The following is a 20,309-nucleotide window of genomic DNA, read 5'->3' on the forward strand; positions in this document are numbered from 1 at the left end:
TTTCTGCAATTGTCAGCCTATTGCATTAATTATTTTTTACAATACTCTGTGTATTGTAAAAATTCATTATTTTCCGCAATCGTCAGCCTATTGCAAAAATTATTTTTTAGAACTCTTAGAGTATTGTAAAAATTCATTATTTCCCGCAATTTTTGCAATAGGCTGACGATTGCGGAAGATAATGAATTTTTGCAATACTCTGACAAGGGAACCTCGTGAGAACCCATAAATTTTGATTTTAATGAAACTTGGCATAAATGTAGAGGGGATGAATACATGAATTTAGAAATTTTTAGTTGGTGCTCAAAAACGGTTTGAAGGAGTAAAACCACCCTTCAAAGTTCAGACATTTTTGCGGTTTTTCGATATATCTCGTAAACTAAACAAAATATTAAAAAATGTTTCATACAAAAAAAACCCCTCTACATTTATACCAAGTTTTATTAAATTCTGAATTTTCGAGTTTCCTTGTTGGTAGATTAATATAAAATCTTTTTCTCTTTGTATTTTAATTGTATCATTTAAACATCTTGAGAAAAATATTGAACTTAATGGAACAACATGTTTTTTGCAGATAACGAGATTGAAGATCGATAGTAATCCGTTCGCCAAGGGATTTAGGGACTCGTCTAGACTCACTGACTTCGATCGGTAAGTTTCTCAAAGAAGACGCGACAGTAATATTTTCTCGATTCTATATTCAGAATCGAGGCCGAGGTGGGGATTAAATTAAGGATTTTCAGGTTGAAATTCATGCCGGCGTCATATCGGTAACTGATCGAATAATAATTTACAAAACTCGATTAAAATATGCCGTAGCCTGGGCTAGCGGCTAATCTGTCTGCGCCGCGCCGTTTCTCCTCCGTCTCGGGAGTGCCAAACCGTTCCGGTCCCCGGCGAGCGTATTTTCTGCATAGCGGTGTAACGAGCAATCATAGCGTCCATTTATAACGGCCGGACGTTGATCGAGCGGCCGCTAAATTAAAACCTATATTTTCGAATGAAATATCTATAACTCCCGTGTCGGCACGGCGCCGACGTCCTACTGGAAGGGGTTAATTAAAACGCGATTAGAGTGTCAGCGTATACGTCATTCGGGCCGGACGATTTCCTCGATTTCTTCTCACGCGAATCACTCCCGAATCCCAGGAACGGATTTAATTGCCCTCGAAAAGCGCTCGGACGAGAAGATTGCGAGATCGAACGACGAAGCGATTAAAGGCTGATCGTCCAGTCCGCTCTCTTGAAATCGCTGCTCGATTTCCCCTTTTTATTTTCTCTCTCGTCTTCTCGCGATATTATGCACCCCGACGTATTTCAACTAGCATTCCGCCATTTTATACTTCCGGGACGGGTTTTTGCACGACCATCCCCGGCCGGCTCGCTTCTTTCCTGCATCGCGAAGATTCCGACCTATCGACACGCGGCGAGCCTCTCGAACGTGGCGTCACGGGCGATCATTACATCCCATTAGAACGTCGGCACCTTAATCGCACACGTCGGAGCCGGCTAAATTATCGCTTAGATCTCTCGCGTTCAAGGTGGAAATTTACAACAACGTTAAACGCCGAACGCGAGCGACGAGATCAGCGCCGAAATGGGCGCGCGCACGCGGCCGATTCCGAATTATCCGCGATCATCTATCTGCATGAATGACGACGCACCTGCCCGCGCTCGTGTGTGCATTCCTTCTCGCTTCCTCTCCTTTCCGCGTTTACGGCTACTAGGTGGACACGTACGACGGAGAAAAAAAAAACATTTATGTATATGCGAATGCGTATTCTTTTTGTTCAATGCCGCCCGTCATCGCGAGATCATCTTTAATGCCGACGTCACGTTGTTAACCGGTGACTGTACGATTAATCGATTATCAGCGCTGTTCCACGCCGCCCGTCAACGTCTCTGCATAAAAAGAGCATTTCCTTTGCTTTTTTGCCCAATGTAATTTGTCAGCATTTCAACAAGATATTCGGGCCTTTTGATGCTAGAATTCAAATAGACGTGAAAAATCACTGATATTATTCACGGAGAAATCAATTTGGATCCTTAAGATTTACTGATCTGAAGATCTTGAAGTATATTTAGATATTGCGTAGAGAATGTAAGCCATAATGCAGACAAAATCGTAGGACGTTATTTTAAAAAGTCGAAAATTTTTAAATTAATTAAAAATGCGAATAAAGGAGTGAAATGTGCTAAAGTATCTAAAAATTTAGCTCTGTGTGAATACAGATCTGAAAATAATTGTGTTGAACCATTAAAGTAATTATGAAAGACGTTCGAGCTTGACGAGCAAAAAGTTTTGACATTCCTGCACAACCAGCTTGAGCGCCCTATATAATTATCTTGATGGTTGAACAAAATTATTTTCAGATCTACATTCACACAGCTAAGTTTCTTCTTCTACCGCGCGATAGGAAAAAAACCATGTAAAAAAAAAAAGAAAAATAATAATAGAACAAAATAACAGAATAGAAATAGAGTATTAAAGCAAATTAGCATGAATAATCGATTAATTTTACACGTGACAACTCGAAATGAGCACGCACGACGCGCAGACGCATCTCTCCTCGCATTGTTATAAGCTACGCCATCGTATCAAGATTGAGAGTATCTTATGTTCGACTTTCCAGGCTTCTCGCCGCGTATAAGTCCCGCGTTTAAAAATTGATTAGCCCGCCCCGAGAGAGAAGGCAGGGGCCTCGGTCGCGGGGTCTCGGATTCGGTACCATATTTTACGAAAAACCGTCTGGTGCTCTCGCACCGCCCACCGATCCTCAGAAATATATTAAGGAACGCGGCGCGCGTTAAGCGAGGCAGGGACTCTCGTCACGCCTCTTCCAATTTGCACGTGATCGCAGCTGGGCCGCTGGATGCCACTTTCACGAAAACTCTCCCCTCGCACGGGGAGGAGAGGGAGGGGGGAGGGGGAGGGCGCACCTCCTGTCTCCCGCGCGAGATCGTTTTGCGATTAATTAAGCTCATAATTCAGAACGCCGCCGCTCGTAACTCGCGCAATTAATGCGACCGTGTTTTTTCGGGCTCCTGAAAAATCCGCGAAACTCAGCCGTGCGCCGTGTTATCGTTAATGGCCCCCTCTCGATCGGCACCGAAAACCCTAACGGCGCATTTAAGTGTCGCGATTACCGCCTCATTACGATCGGATAAACAATTTAATTGCGTTTCGCTTCTCGCGGAGCAGGTGTCTCACGACAGCAGGGTATACGCGGACGGTGTCTCGCGATCGCAAAAGCGATGAGAGCAAGAACAAACAAAAAAAATTGAGGGCGCCCGAGGAAGCAAGGAAACGGAAGGGGGGAGAGGGGGAGACGCGGTTTATATTAATGCCCTAAGACCAACTTAATTCCCGGGGAACATGCACGATACTTGGAGATAACACTTGGATAACTTAAGTAGAATTATTTCGAACGAAAATTTGTTCGTACGTGAAGCCGTAATTTCCAGCTATTAATTCTCTCTCTTGTATCCCAACATTTGTTTATCAAAGCTCGAAGAACGCTTGCTTTAAAATTATGTGTTTCGCACGCTGAGACCTAAATTCTCGCGGCTCGCTAACTTACTGCTGTAAAGAGCCCTGACCTGTTATCTCTCAACTCTCTTGTCGCAAACGGCGTACTGCCGTCAAATAGACGCGACACCGAGCGAGCATTAAGCCGCGCACAGAAAATCTCTCCGAGAATCGCGCGGCAAAGTTTATTCGAGATTAAACGACAGGAGGCAATAAATGTAAAGGAAGGGGGGGGATCCGAAACACGGCGAGGAACGGAGAAGCTCGTATTAGGGATGGTAGGAGACGACTTTATTGGGTGTCCGTTATCGATTCGCGAACACGCCGTGCATACGGGTCGATTTGCATAAAAACCTTGCCTCGCGAGATCCCCGAGAGATCGCCGCGAGTAGCCGGACGCCGTTAACAATTTAGTGGGCGTTGCTCGCGCCGATGCGCGCCCGGCTACCGGCGTGTCGTTCTTACTTATTAAATGAGGCCGAACGGCCCGATAACCGCGAGAGGAGAGAAGTCTCGGGGTCCGCGGCGCGCGAAGAGGCGATCGACCCTCGAGAAAAATCTACGAGCCGGCCAGCGGCGCGAGGAGGAAGGGGGAGGTGGTCCAGACACCAGAGGGGGGGGAATCGACGATAAAGGTAACGCGGCTTTTAATTACGGACCGATTTCAGCACCGTCGTCCCGCTGCGCGCCCTTGGAGCGAATATTATTAAAGCGACGAGCTTCTCTCTCTCTCTCTCTCTCTCTCTCTCTCTCTTTCTCTCTCTTTCTCTCGGGTGCTGCTGCGTTTATTGTCAAGTATGCGCATCGGATTATCGTATCTCGCGTATCTTTTTTGCTCGAATCCCCCCACCGACGGATCCTCCGTGCGCTCCGCGCGCTTCTCTGCATCGCGCGGCCGGTCGCCGGGTCGGCGAGGCCGGTCGTTAAAAAATTAAGTCGCGCGAGCGCGCGTCCGGCAAAAACACGCGAACTTCTCGTTTACGATTATTAATAGCCGAAGCGCGGCGATCTTCCCACTCGCGAACCGCGTCTGGACGATCTGCGCGCGCCACGCGCGGAAGGAAAGTTCCGTGATGGATCGAGCCGTACGTGCGATATATTTTCATGTACGAGTGCGCCACCGCCCTGGATGTATATATCAAAGCGAATTTATGCCGCTTCTCTATTAAAAGGAGGCGCGCGTGGGAGGTCGGCGGAAAACGCGCGGGACCAAGGATCGCAGGATGCAAACACCGAAGGTCATGATGAATTTATGGTAATGGTTCCCGGGCCTCCGTGAATGCTAAAATCCTTGATCCGTCCCTAAGATCCCTGGTTTAGAGGGTGTTTAGAGGGAAGTCCTTGTATTTTTCTACCAATTATCCTCAGGTTTTAGGGGGGGGGGTCCTCTTGTAAGCACAAAGGACCGAAACGTTGCTTTTTCATGTTTTTGAATGTATTTACATTCCCACATTTTTAAAATTTTCTAACAAACAGTTATCTAGTGAAATTTGTTTAAAAATCAACCAGTAATAATTTCGTAGATTTGCGAGCGATATAATTGTTACGTTACTTTATATCATATAATAAGACGTATTATTTGAAAATCAACAATAATTATGTGCAACCAATCACATTCTTCCGTCTGACGACGGATGCCCGCGAGATTTTGAAATGGTTCACAATAAGTATGTTTTCGCGCGCGCATTCAGCTCCGTTCCATCGGGGCGATTTCACGGCGAATCAAATGTAACAACGAGCCGCGTGTGCATTTTAATGACTCCGCATCTCGGTTGCACGCGGGCATGATCTCGCCCCGGAATCACTGCCACATCGCGATCCTCCCCAAATCAGCACCTGCCTAACAGGCGGCCGGCCGCCTAAATCCCGCACCGTCATTCTAAGACTCGTCCGTTGACTCGCCCCGCGTTATCTCGAGCCCTCGAGAAGTCGATCGGCACTCTCGCCGCTTTGCATTCCATCGGCCATCGGGAGTCGTCGAGCTCCCGCCGCTATCGACGCCTTCCTATCGAGAATTTATACGCCTCCACCCTGCCCGACCTTCCCCCCTCATTTTTCGAAATTGCCGCACGTGAAAACGTCCCCGTAAAACTCGCTCGAGATAGACTACCGTGAGACCCCGTTGTCGATAAAATCTCCTAGGGTCACCAACACCACACGACGATAACGCTACGTCGCTCTTGGCGCTGGGTGTGCCCGCTTGGGATCCTAACTTTGTTGGTTCAGCAACGCTCCGTGCTAGCGCGCGCATAGCTGATCAGAAATTATCGATAGGCGAAAATCATTTCGGGTGGTCGGGTTATCGCGGAACTAATTTGGGGCATGGCGGTTCGACGGTGAGTTCTTTATCAGTTCCCTGCACCCTCGACTCGCTTCACTATTTGAACCAGCAATGCTTGCTGTTCCCTAAATCGGAATCGGTATATTATTCCATACCGATATGATAGTTGGATTTCAGTGCCATGCTTATGACTGCTTCAATCAGCAATGTGCGGGTTTTTTTTTTTTTTTTTTTTTTTTTTTAGTGACAAGTACTTTTATTCCGGTCAGTGAGAGTATTTCCCACTTAATCAGGATCACTGAAAGATAGTGAACAGTCATGGTATATTAGCACTGCAAATTAAAAAGATTTCAGATTTAGAGACTGGTAAACATTTATTCAGAAAGGCACAATCGTTCACGGAGAGAATTTTCTCTTAAAATTTACCCTTAAAATCTGGTAATTGTGGAATAATGTGTCACCTCGAGGAATTTTATTATACTTTTTGATGAAATTTACTATACTTTTAGTAAATTTTACTAAAAAGTATAGTAAAATTCTTTGAGGTCACATATTATCCCATAATTACTAAATTTTGAGGATAAATTTTAAGAGAAAATTCTCTCCGTGTTTAGAAATTTTAAATTAATTATACAACTCTCTCTATTTAATGCCGTATATATAAAATGTATAAAAATTACTGAGAAAGTAGTATAGGTATTGTAGCCTTTTAGGTGTGTAGACGCACGGTAATTTACAAGTATATAAATTTACAATTTTGGACAGAAAGCGTTTCGTAAATACGTCGTCCAATAATCTATGGATCCATGCTAGGGTTATGCATAGCTAAAAGATATACGAGTATTAGGAATATTTAGCAATCTATAAATCAAAGATGATTTAACCAAAAGTGATTTACATTTCCCAAGCTACGCATTTGTATGATCGTAAAATATATCCGACTCGCTCGATATATCTGACGATTTCTCTAAAATCGCGCCATGTATTAATGCGAAACAATAATGCGGCATCTGGTGTATTTCTCTTTATAAAACAATCTATAAATCTATGGGCATGGCGTTCGGGATGTTGAGCGAAGAGATCGAGCGAGCGCGCGCGCGCGTCTTTGCGTTCTCCATCAGCCGATGACACCGGTCGTTGCTGCGCTCGGTCCAGATAAGCACGTACGGCCGCGAAGATCGGGGACGAGGAACGCCGGCAGTCGTCTCCACGTTAGCCGTACACGGATGCGCCGCTCCGGCGGCGTCCGGAGTTAATGAGAGAGCGGCCGTACGGAGCAATACGGCGCATGCACCCGCCCACTTCACGCCGGCGCTGATAGATAGATGCCCCTCCGGCCCTCTTTCTTTCTTCTCCCTCTTTCCCCTTTCTCCGCCTGCCCTTCTCGCGCGCCGTGTGTTCGGCCTCCTCTTCCTCCTCCTCCTCCTCCTCCTCCTTCTCCTCCTCGCGTACGTGTTCGCGGCGCGCACGGCACCGCCGTCAACGTCGTGAAAACGGCAGGTCGCGGGGGATCGCGGATACCCGCGGCTGCCCGTGCGAAAGCGCGATGGCGGCCGAGAGGCGCCGTTTCGCGGTACAGATTGATGGTTCAGGTCTAGGTAAAGTCGTTAGGGTCTGCGGCGAAAGTAGACCCCGAGGTTGGTACAGTGTGTTGCCTGAAATGATGATATTTAAACGCGTTGTGCTCACACTCCGAGGAAATCTTAAGTGCATCCACGTACATTCCATTATTCTCTATTTACGTATCTTAAACAAAACATTTTAACAAAATACGTTCTATCAAAATAAGGAGTTCTGCGTTAAGAGTTATCGAACGTTATGCCAATCTTTGGGATCGGACTTTTGAGATTGGGAACCAGCTAGAAAAACATGAACGTAAATCTAGTATGTTTTCAACGTTCGGCAATTCGTTGCATCTTGCTTATGGGATCTAGAAGATACGTATTCGCCAACGTATCTCGTATATATATATTTCGGTCGCAGTTTCGGCCCGGTCGTTTGGGCTCGCGGTTTCACCGTGGATGGAAGCGCCTCGGAGAAAGAAACGGGTGGTAACGTAGAGAGAAAGAGAGCGATTCCACGTTCCTCTGGTTCCGGAGGGCAAGAGGAGGGCAGGGCATTCATCTATATTAGCTTCGAGAGCGGACGGCCTGTCATTACCGCTGCCGCTCTGGCCCTCTTTTTCCTCCTCTTCCTCTCCTCGCGAAGTCTCTCTATCTTTTCCGTCTCGCTCGGCTCCTGCCTCTTCTTCGCAGCTCGCACTTTCCCTCCACCTTCCTCTCTCTTTCTCCCTCTTTCTCTCTCTCTCTCTCTCTCTCTTTCTCTCTCTTCTCCACCTCGACACAACTACCAGCATCAACTCCGACAACGTAGACACCTCCGACCGATACCGCCAGTCTCCTTGCTGGCCCATTAGCGGGCCGCATTATCAAAGTGCCAGAGGGAGACAGACAGAGCGAGTCGCGAGGCACGGCGACGGACAAGGATGAAGAAGACTCCGCAAAAGAAATAGAAGAAGAGGAGAAGGAGGAGGAGGAAGGAGCTGGAGGGAGAGAAGACAGCATCAGTGGCCGTGGCTGCTACGGAGCTAATAACCGCCGTTTAAAACGCAAAAACAAAGGTCTCGCCGTGCATCATCGGGGCTTTAGGCCCGGCCAGGGATACCCGCGGGAAGAAGAAAGAGCAAGAGAGAGGAGGTGAAGAGCAAGGAGAGAGAGAGAGAGGGCTCGCACACGCATACATTCGTGCACACGTGCACGCATACACACGATCCATGCACTCCGTCGGCCGGCTATCCGAGGCGTCAGGGTCATTACCGGATCATTACCTACCATACCTACTGTGCGACGACGATGATGGCTCGAGCTTGCGAGCACCACCGACAGACCTCTTCCCTCCTCCCCAAACCCTCGCACACATACACGTTCACGTATGGATCACGTACAGGTATTCGCGTTTCTACTCACATCTAGAGCTCCGACTTCTCGAGCGTTAACGTCTCGATACCTTTCTGTGTGGGTTTCGCTTACACATACGTATGTACAGGTGTGTGTATGCGTGTGCTTGTGTATGTGCGCGCACTCGCGCACTCGCACACTCGCCCGTTCGACGCGGCGGCGATCGCGCGTCGGCCCGCTCGGCGGCAGCCGGGTAAATTACAGGCTCGACCGTATTTTGTGTTGTCTTGTTGTTTTTCAACGCGCCGAAAGGAAATGAGCGAGCAAACGCGTCACGCCACCCCGAACCTGCTAATTTCTATTCATATTTTATGGCTATTAATTTCTTCGCTGTTACACTCGCTCTCTGCCCGCACTTTGCCCCCCTACGCCGCTCCTCACTCTTCACCTCGCTCTCTACTATCGTTTTCTCTATCTCCCCTCTCTTTTTTTATCCTCGACCCTCCCCGGCTCCGTTCTCCTTTTCTGCAATTCTTTTCTCTCCCCAACCCTCCTTCCTTCCTCTCTGGTGTCTCCTTCCGCCGGCTTCTGCCCCCGCTTCTTTCCTTTACACCTTTCTCCCCACCTTTTTTTTCACCTATCTCCTAATATTCTCCCTTAACAGCATTCCACGTTCGAAGGAAGAATCCGCGGGATTTCTTCAGCTTTGCACTTCTTTCTCTCCTTGCCGGTTTCTTTCTTTGTCGAAGTCTTCACGCGATACGTCGCTCGCGAAGACGTTCAGTGCGCCCCTGAGCCATCCCCTTCCTTCTTCTTCATACGTTTCGCTTTTCGTCCCTCTTCGTGTTCCATCATGAAATCTTATCCTAAACGACGACAGCTCGCTCGCTGTTGGTACTGAGAGTGGAGTTGTTCGCCGTAAATCTTTCAATATAGTAGTATTTTGATTCTTTTTTTTCTCTGAATTTAGTCGACCTCCTTTTTCTAGACATCGACCCACGAGCTCAAACGGTTTCCACACACGTTATTAGAGAATTTTTTTTAGACATTATACACTTTAGTCTACTTGATTGATATTTTTTTCGCTTAAGAAAAAAACACCGTTAAAAAAGTTAATGTTACAGTCGAAGGGAAATGAAATTTAGATATTAATCTTCTTAAACCTGTGGATATATGGATTTAAAATCGCCGAGCCTTGTAATTAAGAGGAAATATTCTTTTTTTTTTTTAGAAGCATAGCTACTTTCTTTCGAATTGCGCCGGAACACCTATTGAAACTCCAAGACGTCGGAATGTTAATTATTCACTCCGGATTATAATCGGAATATTGTCTCTTGCTCTTGTTGTTTCCCGAGTCGGTTGTCGTTTCACTAATTATGGTAGTATCACCAGAACAGTGAGGCATTCCACGAGGGTGTTTGATAGTCCCCGTGGGATGCGTGCGAGAGGAACCGAGATGAGCCAAACCGCAGCATTCGATGAACTACCTTCGGCCATCAGCGGGGTGTAACCTATTATTATCTACCACTTACCTAATGCCCTGTGTCAGCCCCGGGGTAGACGGGGAATAACAGGCTCTCTCTCCGTTCGACGGAATTCCCCGCGCTTTAATATCGCAAGCTATTTCACGTCGCGCCTGATCCACGCCGCGCGGGATTTTGTGGAATTTATCGACTGGGTGTCAAAAAGATCATCAATTAAGGCAAACTGTAAAATATTTCGAGCGGCACGAAGCACCAGCTTGTAACTTTGTCATCAAATCAGAATTCGATATCTCGGTGTTTTTATTTTACATGTATTAGTGGCTATTATCTTCATTTTAATACACTTATATTTATGCACGTTGTCATGTTGAACTTTTAGGCGAAGATTTAAAGAGATATTTAAAGTCGTTCGCATTCCGCTGTGTACAACCGCGACGGTAAAAGTTAAGAATTAAATCTCGTCGCGTACATTCGAGTGTAGTTCGCTAAGAATCAGGACCCATAATGGCTTTAATTCGAAGCTGCGTAACCAACCGAGAATAATCTTCGTGCGCGCGCGATATAATCACCGGTAGCGATTCCCGGCAATTAACATCGGCTCACCGGCGCGTATAAACGATTGCATTCTTATGCCGGCCGCGGCCGTAATTTTATTATTTGCGCGCATCACGAAGCGGGCGTGCAAATATTATGTGCGAATTATCAGCGTAAACGCGCGAACTCTCGCGGCCGAGAGATGCGGTCCGCGTGTAATTGGATCGCTAATTAAATTAGCGCCGAGGCTCCATCACGCGATAGAACGGCGCAAAGGACGAAGAGAGCGGCAATAAGCAGCGGACGGCTTCTCATCGATGCCTTTGCTAAGACGTCCCTGCGCCGATGATCGGGGGGGGGGGGGGATTCGACTTAAGGAGGCTCGCGTGAGAAAGAACGGTGGATTTCGTTTCCCGAAAAGGGTCCGCGGTGCCCACGTAGCACCTGACTGGCACCGCGGGCCCTCCGCCCGACGACGTTGTCGAGAAAAGGGCCCCCCGAGAAATTACGGGACATTAAGCCATGTGCGAGAATATATACCATATTTCCTTGTCAGAGCGGCTTCGGGGAACAGATACGTTCGAAAATTACGGATGCGGCCATTAACCGCTAAAAGCCGTCACGACGCCGTCAGTTTTGCTCCAATTAACCATCCACGGATCAATGCCTATTTCTTTCGACAGGGAGGAAGCAGCGCGTATGCAATTATGCGTAAAAAAGCGTCTTATTGCTTGCTGCATCCAGGAAATGGTTTTTTCCCCCCCGATTATAGCTGTCGGCTAGCTTATTGGATTCTGACATCAGTGCGACTCGGTGAGTCAATTAGAGGTGAGAGGAATTTATCGGGTGTGCATTAATTTAATGGATATATAATTCGAAATTATTGAAAAAAAATGAATCTGGTTGCATTAATAGGAAATTTGATAGATTCAACTAGTGTATCTGTTAAAAAACGGACGAATCAGAATTCTTATGGGAATTATCGGAGGGGCACGATTAATTGAACCGCTAGGACTCTGAAATTAACATTAATTAGGATTTTAGTTATTTTGCGTATGTCTATAGTGAATAAAATTAGAAGTTACATAGATCCAAAATTTTTAACGAGTCTCCACAGTATTCATTTCTGTCAGTGTACATATTTTTGAAGAAATTCTTCAAATTAAAAATTTTGAATGCCCCACAATGACTAAATAATAATAATTTTTAACTTTATCTCAGAGGGTACACTCTTATAATGGATTTATAATTTCTCCGAATATCAGCGCCGTGGCGGAGCGTTGGGAAAAAATTCGAATCGACCGTGTCGCGTGTTTCCCCTTTTTTTTTTTATTTATAGACCGGTCGCTCCTTCTCTCTCTTCCCTTCTGTTTTTCTGAACGGCGGCACTCGAGGGGTGTAGCCGCGAGAAAACGTCATGGACATTTTAATGGGTAACGGCGGTGGCCTCTAATTAGAACGTTTCGACCGTAACCGCGCCATTACGGGGGAAAACGCAGACTCGTCAGATCGATGAGGAATATTTATCGCGGTGTAACAATTACGGGAGCCACGGCATAGCGCGAATAGTAATAGGCGGCCGGCCCCGGGGGCCGCTCTCTCGCCCGGCGAACGACTGTAATTAGGGCTTTTATTGTCTGTACATAAGGAAGCTTTATGAAAACATTAAGGATATAATTCAAGGCCGGGGGAGGAGAGGCGCAGCGCTAGCACACTCCGACGTGAATTGCAGCCTGGGCCTCTTAATGCAGAGGAGACGCGAGGCGATGCGAGAGCGCGCTGCGTCATTTCCGTTTTGCGTATACGCACGCACACACGACGGCGTGAGCCCCCCCCCCCACCCCTCCGGTGTGCGACGGGGGGATTGCCTACTTGTTCCTCTTCGCGTACACGAACGGTGTAATTTGATTTCTGAATTTTTCTGCGAGCCCCGTGTGATTAAGCTATTTTCGAGGCTGAGGGAGATGGCGCGCCGCTGGCGAACCGCGTTCTCCGCGCCTTACATCCCCCTTACCTTCGCTCGTCCGACACCTTCGGAACACTCTGGCTTTACTACTCCGAGCGTCAGTAGGTTCTCCTCTATTCCTACGCGAAGGGAATTGCTCGTGCGCATGCATCAACGTAAAGTAGAGTAAGAGATTAATGCAACTTTCAAACTGTGGTATTATTACATTGTATATTACATTAAAAATATTACAGTAATTTTTTAGCATATCGAAATCACACGGCGGGATTGTCGATCGTCCAGCGGAGTCCTGACACTTTTGTACGTTGTTTCAGACTTCCAAAGAGAGCTGCGCGCTCGCGTATAATCGCGATCGAGATCCACGCTCGGGGTCCGCCTAAATCACCGGCTCGCTCGTCCCGCCCTGCTCCTCCCCCCTCCCCTCCGCGATTCCCCGCTATCCGCGGGATCTCGGATCACGATCGATCCGGGCGAATCGATACGCGAGGCAGGCATCCGCGGAACTCGGCTAATAGAGTTCGGGCCCTTGACAGCGATATTTCACGAGAACGAGAAGAGGAATGGCCGCGGACGGACGCGCCGGTGTGTGGTCCGGCACGTCCGAGCGGAGACGGCGATTAGCCCCGGGGCCTTCCCCTTACCCCTCTCCCCCTAATCCCTCCCTCGCTCTTTCCCCGGTCGCCGGGGTTTCACCCTCCGGGTCCGGGCTCCTTCCTCTTCCACACGGCCTCTTCCTTTTTCGCGCCCGAAGCTCGCTCTCATGCGTCCACCATGTATACCATATCGCGCGCGCGTGTAGGTGTACGCGCGTGCATTCGCGTTGCGACGAGGCGAGGGTGCGTGCATGTGTATGCGCCTCGTGCGCCTCCTCGGGTGTCGTGTTACGTGCTAAGCGGCACGGCCGAACGGTAACCGAGACGCGGACTGCACACCGGACCCATTGTTCCCGGGGCCCGAGCTGCTCCCGCAAACCACCGCAACTCCCCTGTCCACCCGCGCTCGTCGTGTTCGCCGCGCTCCTCTCGTACGGGCTCGCGAATGGGCCTTTTGGTTCGAGTCGATTTGCCCTTTGCCGTCCTCGCCGCCTCTCGATTCGATCGGGTATCAATACTGCACGCGAGGCACCGGATATGAATGGCTGTTACCGTTGCGTTTTACAGGGAGCGCACGGCGATCTTGAGAGAGTTGTAGATCGATTTTTCGAGTAAGAATGTTAAGATAAAGCCGCTTTCGCGACACGATACAATATCGAAAGTATAAACGACATTGCTTTTGCACAATTATTCATTCGGAAAGTATATTATAGTGTAGAATATTTTAAATTATCATATTTTATACCCTTAGAAAATTTCCTGAAATTTCTTAATCTCGTTTACATTTGAATAATACATAAATACTATTCCTTCTCTCTATTTCTCTCTCACAATGCTAATAAAGACATAGAATAGTTGAAGATCTTGCTGGAATCGTTGCGATCGGGTCCCTTCTGGCGGATCTTATTTCTCGCAAGTTCTTTTTTTTTTTTTCGCGCACCGGGTCACGATGGTTTTGTCTCGCCCTCACACCACGGACTTTACGGCTTTACGAGTCCGGACTCTCGTCGTCGACGTGCCAGCTCGCAGCTACCGAACCGTAGGCCTGACCCTTCTCTCCTTGACTGGGTGTCGCCCGGCCCGGTGACCCCGGGATAACTAGACCCGCGAGAGTCAGCCCTCTCCCGTCCCCCTGGCTCCGGTCCACGGAGACAGAATCGTTACGAGTTGCCGGTCGGGATTGAATTGTATGGTCCCGACGACGTCGGTCGCGCGAGATGATGGAGTACTTCATCGCGCCGAATGCTTCACGAACGACGTTTAGACGTAATAAGGTTAACCGGCTGTTTTCTGTGAAAAACGTTAATATTTTTTTTTTCTAAGAGGTAATAATTTTTTAGCTGAAATAATTATCTGTTCGTCATTTTTATTTTATTTGGGAGGGGAGGGGGGAAGGGTACTTTGTCTGCAAATTGTGAATGTTTTATGGCTGTTTCTTAGAACGATTAACAGCTTATATAAAATATATAAATTTGTACGAGAGCGCGGATTGAAAGCATGGCCCAAAGTTTCAGTAGTGGGAACAAATGTGTTGTCTTTATTATGCACGTCCCTAAATTATTTCATGCACGAAATGCTGAGCATATCGAACAATGCCAGTTGTGAAAGGCGGATATCTCGCAGGCGGCCGCGCCGGTTCGGGGAACTGGATGATCGATAAGGGGTATCATTCGTGAGCAGCCCGTGCTCAAATTATCCAGGCAGGATACTAGTATCAAGTTGTCTCTCAACCACTTGACTTCTGAGAAGCGCGAAGAACCGGCAGCTATCCATCGACCGCTGCCTTCGTCTTAAGATGTGAGATCAAACAGACAACGAGACTTTTCAAAAGATTATTGAATCTGGAAGAACATTAAAAGAATAAACATCTCTCTCTCCCTCTCTCTGACCTCTTTAATATTAAACATTCATAGAAATTGACTCACCCTTTTACATCTATTCTATAATTTTTAAGAATTATATTACTGAATTATTTTATAAGAAAAAAACTTACATTTTTAAATTATATTCTTCATTCACCATCAACTTCTGATTAAAAGTTACATGAAGTGAGGGCTGAAATATATTTAGAAGAGTGCCTGCTTGAGTTCTATAGACTTTTGAGGATTGAGAGAAGATGATTAAAGAAATCATGTAAGAAATCAAACGAATGTAAAAATCAATTGACAAAGCTTATTGATTCAAGATTTATTAATAAGACATCTCATTAAATGAACATCTTTCAGTCTATCCAGCGTCAAACCGATTCGACTTGTTCGCATTAAATGGCGGAAAACAACTGAGATTTCTCTTCAGGCCACCTCGAGAGAATCCATCAAGCATTCTGATTTGCTCCCGCGCGGTCTTCGGCTTTGCGCAATCGGTCTTACCTCGTCAGGCTTGAAATCGAAAGGAATTACTAAGCGCCGCCTCGCGCCTTCGGATTCGCGATACCGTAATGAAGCCTTAATAATTGAGATAGACCGGCCGATAATCGGCGTGTCCCTACACGCTGCTCCCGCGCGTAATCACGAAAGTAGGAAGTGACTCGCCGTGATTCCGCGTGCAATGAGACTTGGTCGTTAATTATCGTCGGCATGAACGGAGAGAAAGAAAGAGAAAGAGAGAGAGAGAGAGAGAGAGGGGGAGGGAGGAGAAAGAAAAAAATATACGGAATGACCCTCTCGTTCGCGACGCGTTTTCATCCATGATCGGCCAATAATCCGCTCGTTAGCGTTTCTCCCGCGATAGCAACGTAGCAATGAAGGCGCGTTCGCGCACAATCGCGCGTAATTAACCCTAATTAAGCGCCGTACCTAACGCACGAAATCATCCATCACGTTTGTTGCTTTGGGGGAGAAAGAGGCTCTCTCGCGAGATCGTCGTTCCCCCCTTCTCTCCCCTCTATCCCCCCCCCCCATCTCTTCGCGCGTACGTCTCTACGAGAGAAAAGCTCGTCTTAATTACCCGCCATTCTCTCTCTGTCTTGTCGCTCTGTCGACTCTGCGTCCGTGAAGGAATCTCATTGATTTACTCCCTTTTAAGTGCTATTAATGCCGATAAGGTCGATCGATTAATCAGCCGACCGGCGAGGGCCGGCCGCCTCTCTCTCGCCTCGAGAACGGATGATTTTATCTCGCTCTGTCTCGCGTTCCCGCGGCTTCAGACGATTTATTTGCTCGTCCGGTGCTGCGATCTTTGCCGTTTCGGCCCGCGCGAGATCCGCCGCGCGCGGGATCGCGACCCCTCGGTCGCACGATCGCGCGCGGGTCGGCGCGGCTCGTTCGATCTCCTCCGTCTAATCCCGCTGCCGGCCGGGCGCCGCGATTCCCAGACGACTTTATTTTAGATCTTAAACGAGTCTTCTATCCGGCCGTCTATTCGATTATTCCGTCAATATTATTAATGACGGTGAGGATTACTCTTTTACTTGATATCTTTGGTAAAATTACACTTATAAGTACCGCGATTTGTAATATACATTGCACAACGAGACATTATATTAATAGGTGCAGTTATGCGTTGTGTGAATTATGCCATTTATAAGATGAGGTGAGAGAATCTACTTGTAACTTGTTGGAAAGAGTAAAAGAAAATCGCCGCGCTTGGAATTGTACTTCTCTAAAGATACCCTTCATCCTGAATTATTTCAGAGACCCTATGGAACTTATGGAACAGCAACTGGTGAGATGTGGCGGCGTGCCCCCGGTACGGATCTACGATCCTCTCACCATACCGTCGCCGGCTATGGTAGCCGCGGCCGCGGCCGCAACGCTGAACGTTCAGCAACAGCAGCAGCAGCAGCAACACCATCAGCCGTCCGCGCAACAGCAACCACAACAGGAAAACAACGGGCTGTTGGTGCCTTGGCTGTCGCCATCGGCGCTCTTGTACGCGAGGAGTGCAACCAGCTCGCCATCGCCCTATTCCAACCCCGCTACCCCGAGCTTTTCGTATCCGACGACGCTGCCGTGGGCCTGGCAGCCACCCTCCGTCACGATGATCTCGCGACGGTCCTCGCCCCCCACCAGCCTGAGGTATGTGCCCTATCCACCGACGGCCAGCACACCCCCGCCGCTACGGGCACGCCCGTCCACCCCCAATTAGCGATCCCCCCTGGCGCTGGCGACTCGGCGACTGCGGCATCATCGTTCCTCCTCCCTCTCTCTGTGATCATGGAAACCGGCAACCCGAAACTGGAAATCGGAATTGTCCCGATACGTTTTTATCTCGTCAGAGGCACGATGGCGCGCGTACATTTTATCGTCGCCGACGAATCGGATCGCTGGTGGACGATATGGAAATAAGTGATATCTCGTTATACTTCTATCATAGTGATATAGAATACGGATATAGAATACGGAATGGAATCGAAAAATGGTTATCGAATTACTCACACAGACATCATAAATAAAAGTAATATCAGATTGTGCAATTGATGACCACGACGAACGTAACTTTATATAAAATGCGCGACACGGAACAACTTTTCTAATAAAATATATAGAACTGAAATATATTGCAGATTGTTCACTTTTTTGCCCTACTGCTTCTTTACTCGGAGTATTTTAATCAACTTATAACAAGATATTCCATTTATAATAAAAATTGCATTTTTCTGATACATAGTTGCCTCAACAAAATGATTTACTTTATAAGAAAGTGTTATTCGTGAAGCCATTCTTATACCCTTTTTTTCTACTATTAGAAGTGCAACAGATATATCAACTGTTACAGTTCCGTGATGTACCCTGATATAATAAAGATATAAAGATAAGAATTTTAAAATGTACAGTAACAATGTGTACATATGTGACGTGTGTATATATTGTTACTTTTTTTAGTCTTTATTATTATATTATTTTTCAAATTAATTGACTGGTATATTGAACTTAGATTTGTTACACTAGGAAAAATATTTTGTTCTATAAACCAAAATTTTGTTATAATAACGAAATAATTTGGTTAACATAAAATAAAATATTTGGTTGCTATTAAAAAAAAGACAGTTTAATTCAAACTAAATAGTTTTGTTAATTACACTAAATTTTTTCTTACACTGAGAAGAAACAATTGAAATATTCAGAAGCAAATATTATTTGTGACATTTTCTTCGATATTTATTGATTATAAAAAAAATTTATTATGGTGACAAAATAAAAGTACATTTCTGTGAAATGTACCTTATTTTTCTCATTAATTAATTTGTTTGCTAGGGATAAACTTTTATTTTGCTGTATTCCAATCAAAATTTATTTTAGTAAAATAAATTTATATCTCATAAATAAATTTTCAAGTATTTTTTCTCGGTATAATGCATTTTGAATAAATTATTTTTCAAATATTATTTTAATTAACTCTGAAAAACTTATATTTTATTAATTTAAAATATTTTATACATTGTGCTGGATCTATTACCAATAAACTAATATTTTTATTTTTAATCAGGGATCTGTTAATTACTATGTTATGTAATTAAGGTATATAATTAAGATATAAGAAAGGAAATTTATATTAAATATATGTAGTTGTTTCACATAATATTTGGCATAAATATCCTTTGTTAATAGTTTTTAGAATTAGTTCTATTATTAACCTGTTATAATGTATTACTTTAATTTTATTGTGTTGTGATTATATTAATAATATATTAATGATTTAGTTCATTAAGACATTAATGATAAACATGGATGAACATTATATGTTTCTAGATCAATTTATGAAGAAGAGTTAGGAATATAAGCTTCGAGCCCATTTTTCTCGATTTCTCCCATTCCTTGTGATGTCACTTATACTTAATCCCATATCGCATATATATACAGGGAGAACGATGTGTTGCAGAGCGTCGTTTGCGACTGCGAGCTAAGCGTGTCTGGTGTTCTTAACGTTCGTGTTTACTCTTTAACACCCAGGTGCAACCAAAGAACTATCCCTAGCGCCCAGTGTGTTAATCGCGGACTGTGTGTGTGTAAGGCATAGATATTATATAATATAATATATAAATGTAATTCTGTGTATACATGTCGTTCCATTAATACTATGCGCGGGGCGAACGTGTCGGTGGCTAAGGTTCAATACTAACAATTCAGACTGTTTCAGGTATCCGAATACGCGAAATCAAAAAGAGCAAATTCACAGAACAAAAAATTGCGAAGATTTGTATGTTTATCTCAAATTTCTTAAGATCCAAAAAATTATATTAGAATGTTTATTTGAAAAATAAATATCAAGATATCCAAAGATCTAAGGAGACTATAGGATCTGAGCATTTGGATATTCGAGGAGATGCGAGAACCAAATTTATTTGCTTCAGCTCAGTGTTATTATAAATCTCGACCGTTTCGCTGCGAACGGTTTAGCGGCAGGATACGTTTCGTCCCGTAATATCTCGTCGTAGAGATTTGCGAGTATCAGAGAAGGATCATGGAGCACGCGGATCTTTGTGTTCTGATTTTCGATCTCGAAATGTAAATAGTAATTCCGCGCTCATTATAGAACGGACAAGTATCTGTTGTAACGTGACGATTGCCTGTACGTACGTATGTGTGTTAAATATGTAAATGCGACAGCGAGCGTGAAATCGTGCGTGAGAGGAAGAACGATTCGACGTAATTGTATTATATACCGCGATAGTATTAATGCGCGTCTTGCCATAAGACGATGCAATTTGTACATAAAGGAACCTCTTATAGTAGCGAGTAGTTCAGCGCCGTATTTCTTCGATGTAGCACGACGAAAATAAATGAATTTTCATTAATCGGCTTCGATCACTCAATGCATTTCTTATCGAGCTACTTCCTCCATAATTTATATTCTTTGTATTTTTTTCGTTTGTAAATAAATTATTTATCGTTATTGATAAACGTCTAATGTTATTGATTATGCACTTTTTTTTTTTACTCAAATCCTCATTATCATTTTTTTTACTCAAATCCTCAAATCCTTAAAATACTGCGATAAAAGCGTTAACACGAATAAAAAATTTTTATTAATAAAATTTGCTAGCATTAGTTATTAATTAATTTCTACTTCTACATCAATTTAAT

At 45.4% G+C, this 20,309-nt stretch overlaps 1 protein-coding gene across 1 annotated transcript in view; it reads left to right on the forward strand.

Annotated features, from left to right (window-relative positions):
• LOC105828684 (T-box transcription factor TBX20) overlaps window positions 1-17,778 on the forward strand; it is a 59,519-nt gene extending 41,741 nt beyond the window's left edge. The window contains exons 5-6 of the mRNA XM_028192168.2: window positions 575-651; window positions 16,917-17,778. Of these exons, the coding sequence (XP_028047969.1) occupies window positions 575-651; window positions 16,917-17,370 (531 nt within the window). The 3' untranslated portion in view covers window positions 17,371-17,778. The remainder of the gene's footprint in view (window positions 1-574; window positions 652-16,916) is intronic.
• Window positions 17,779-20,309: the final 2,531 nt, after the last annotated feature.

This window comes from Monomorium pharaonis, chromosome 1, assembly GCF_013373865.1.
Source record: "Monomorium pharaonis isolate MP-MQ-018 chromosome 1, ASM1337386v2, whole genome shotgun sequence".
Classification (NCBI taxonomy): Eukaryota; Metazoa; Arthropoda; class Insecta; order Hymenoptera; family Formicidae; genus Monomorium; species Monomorium pharaonis.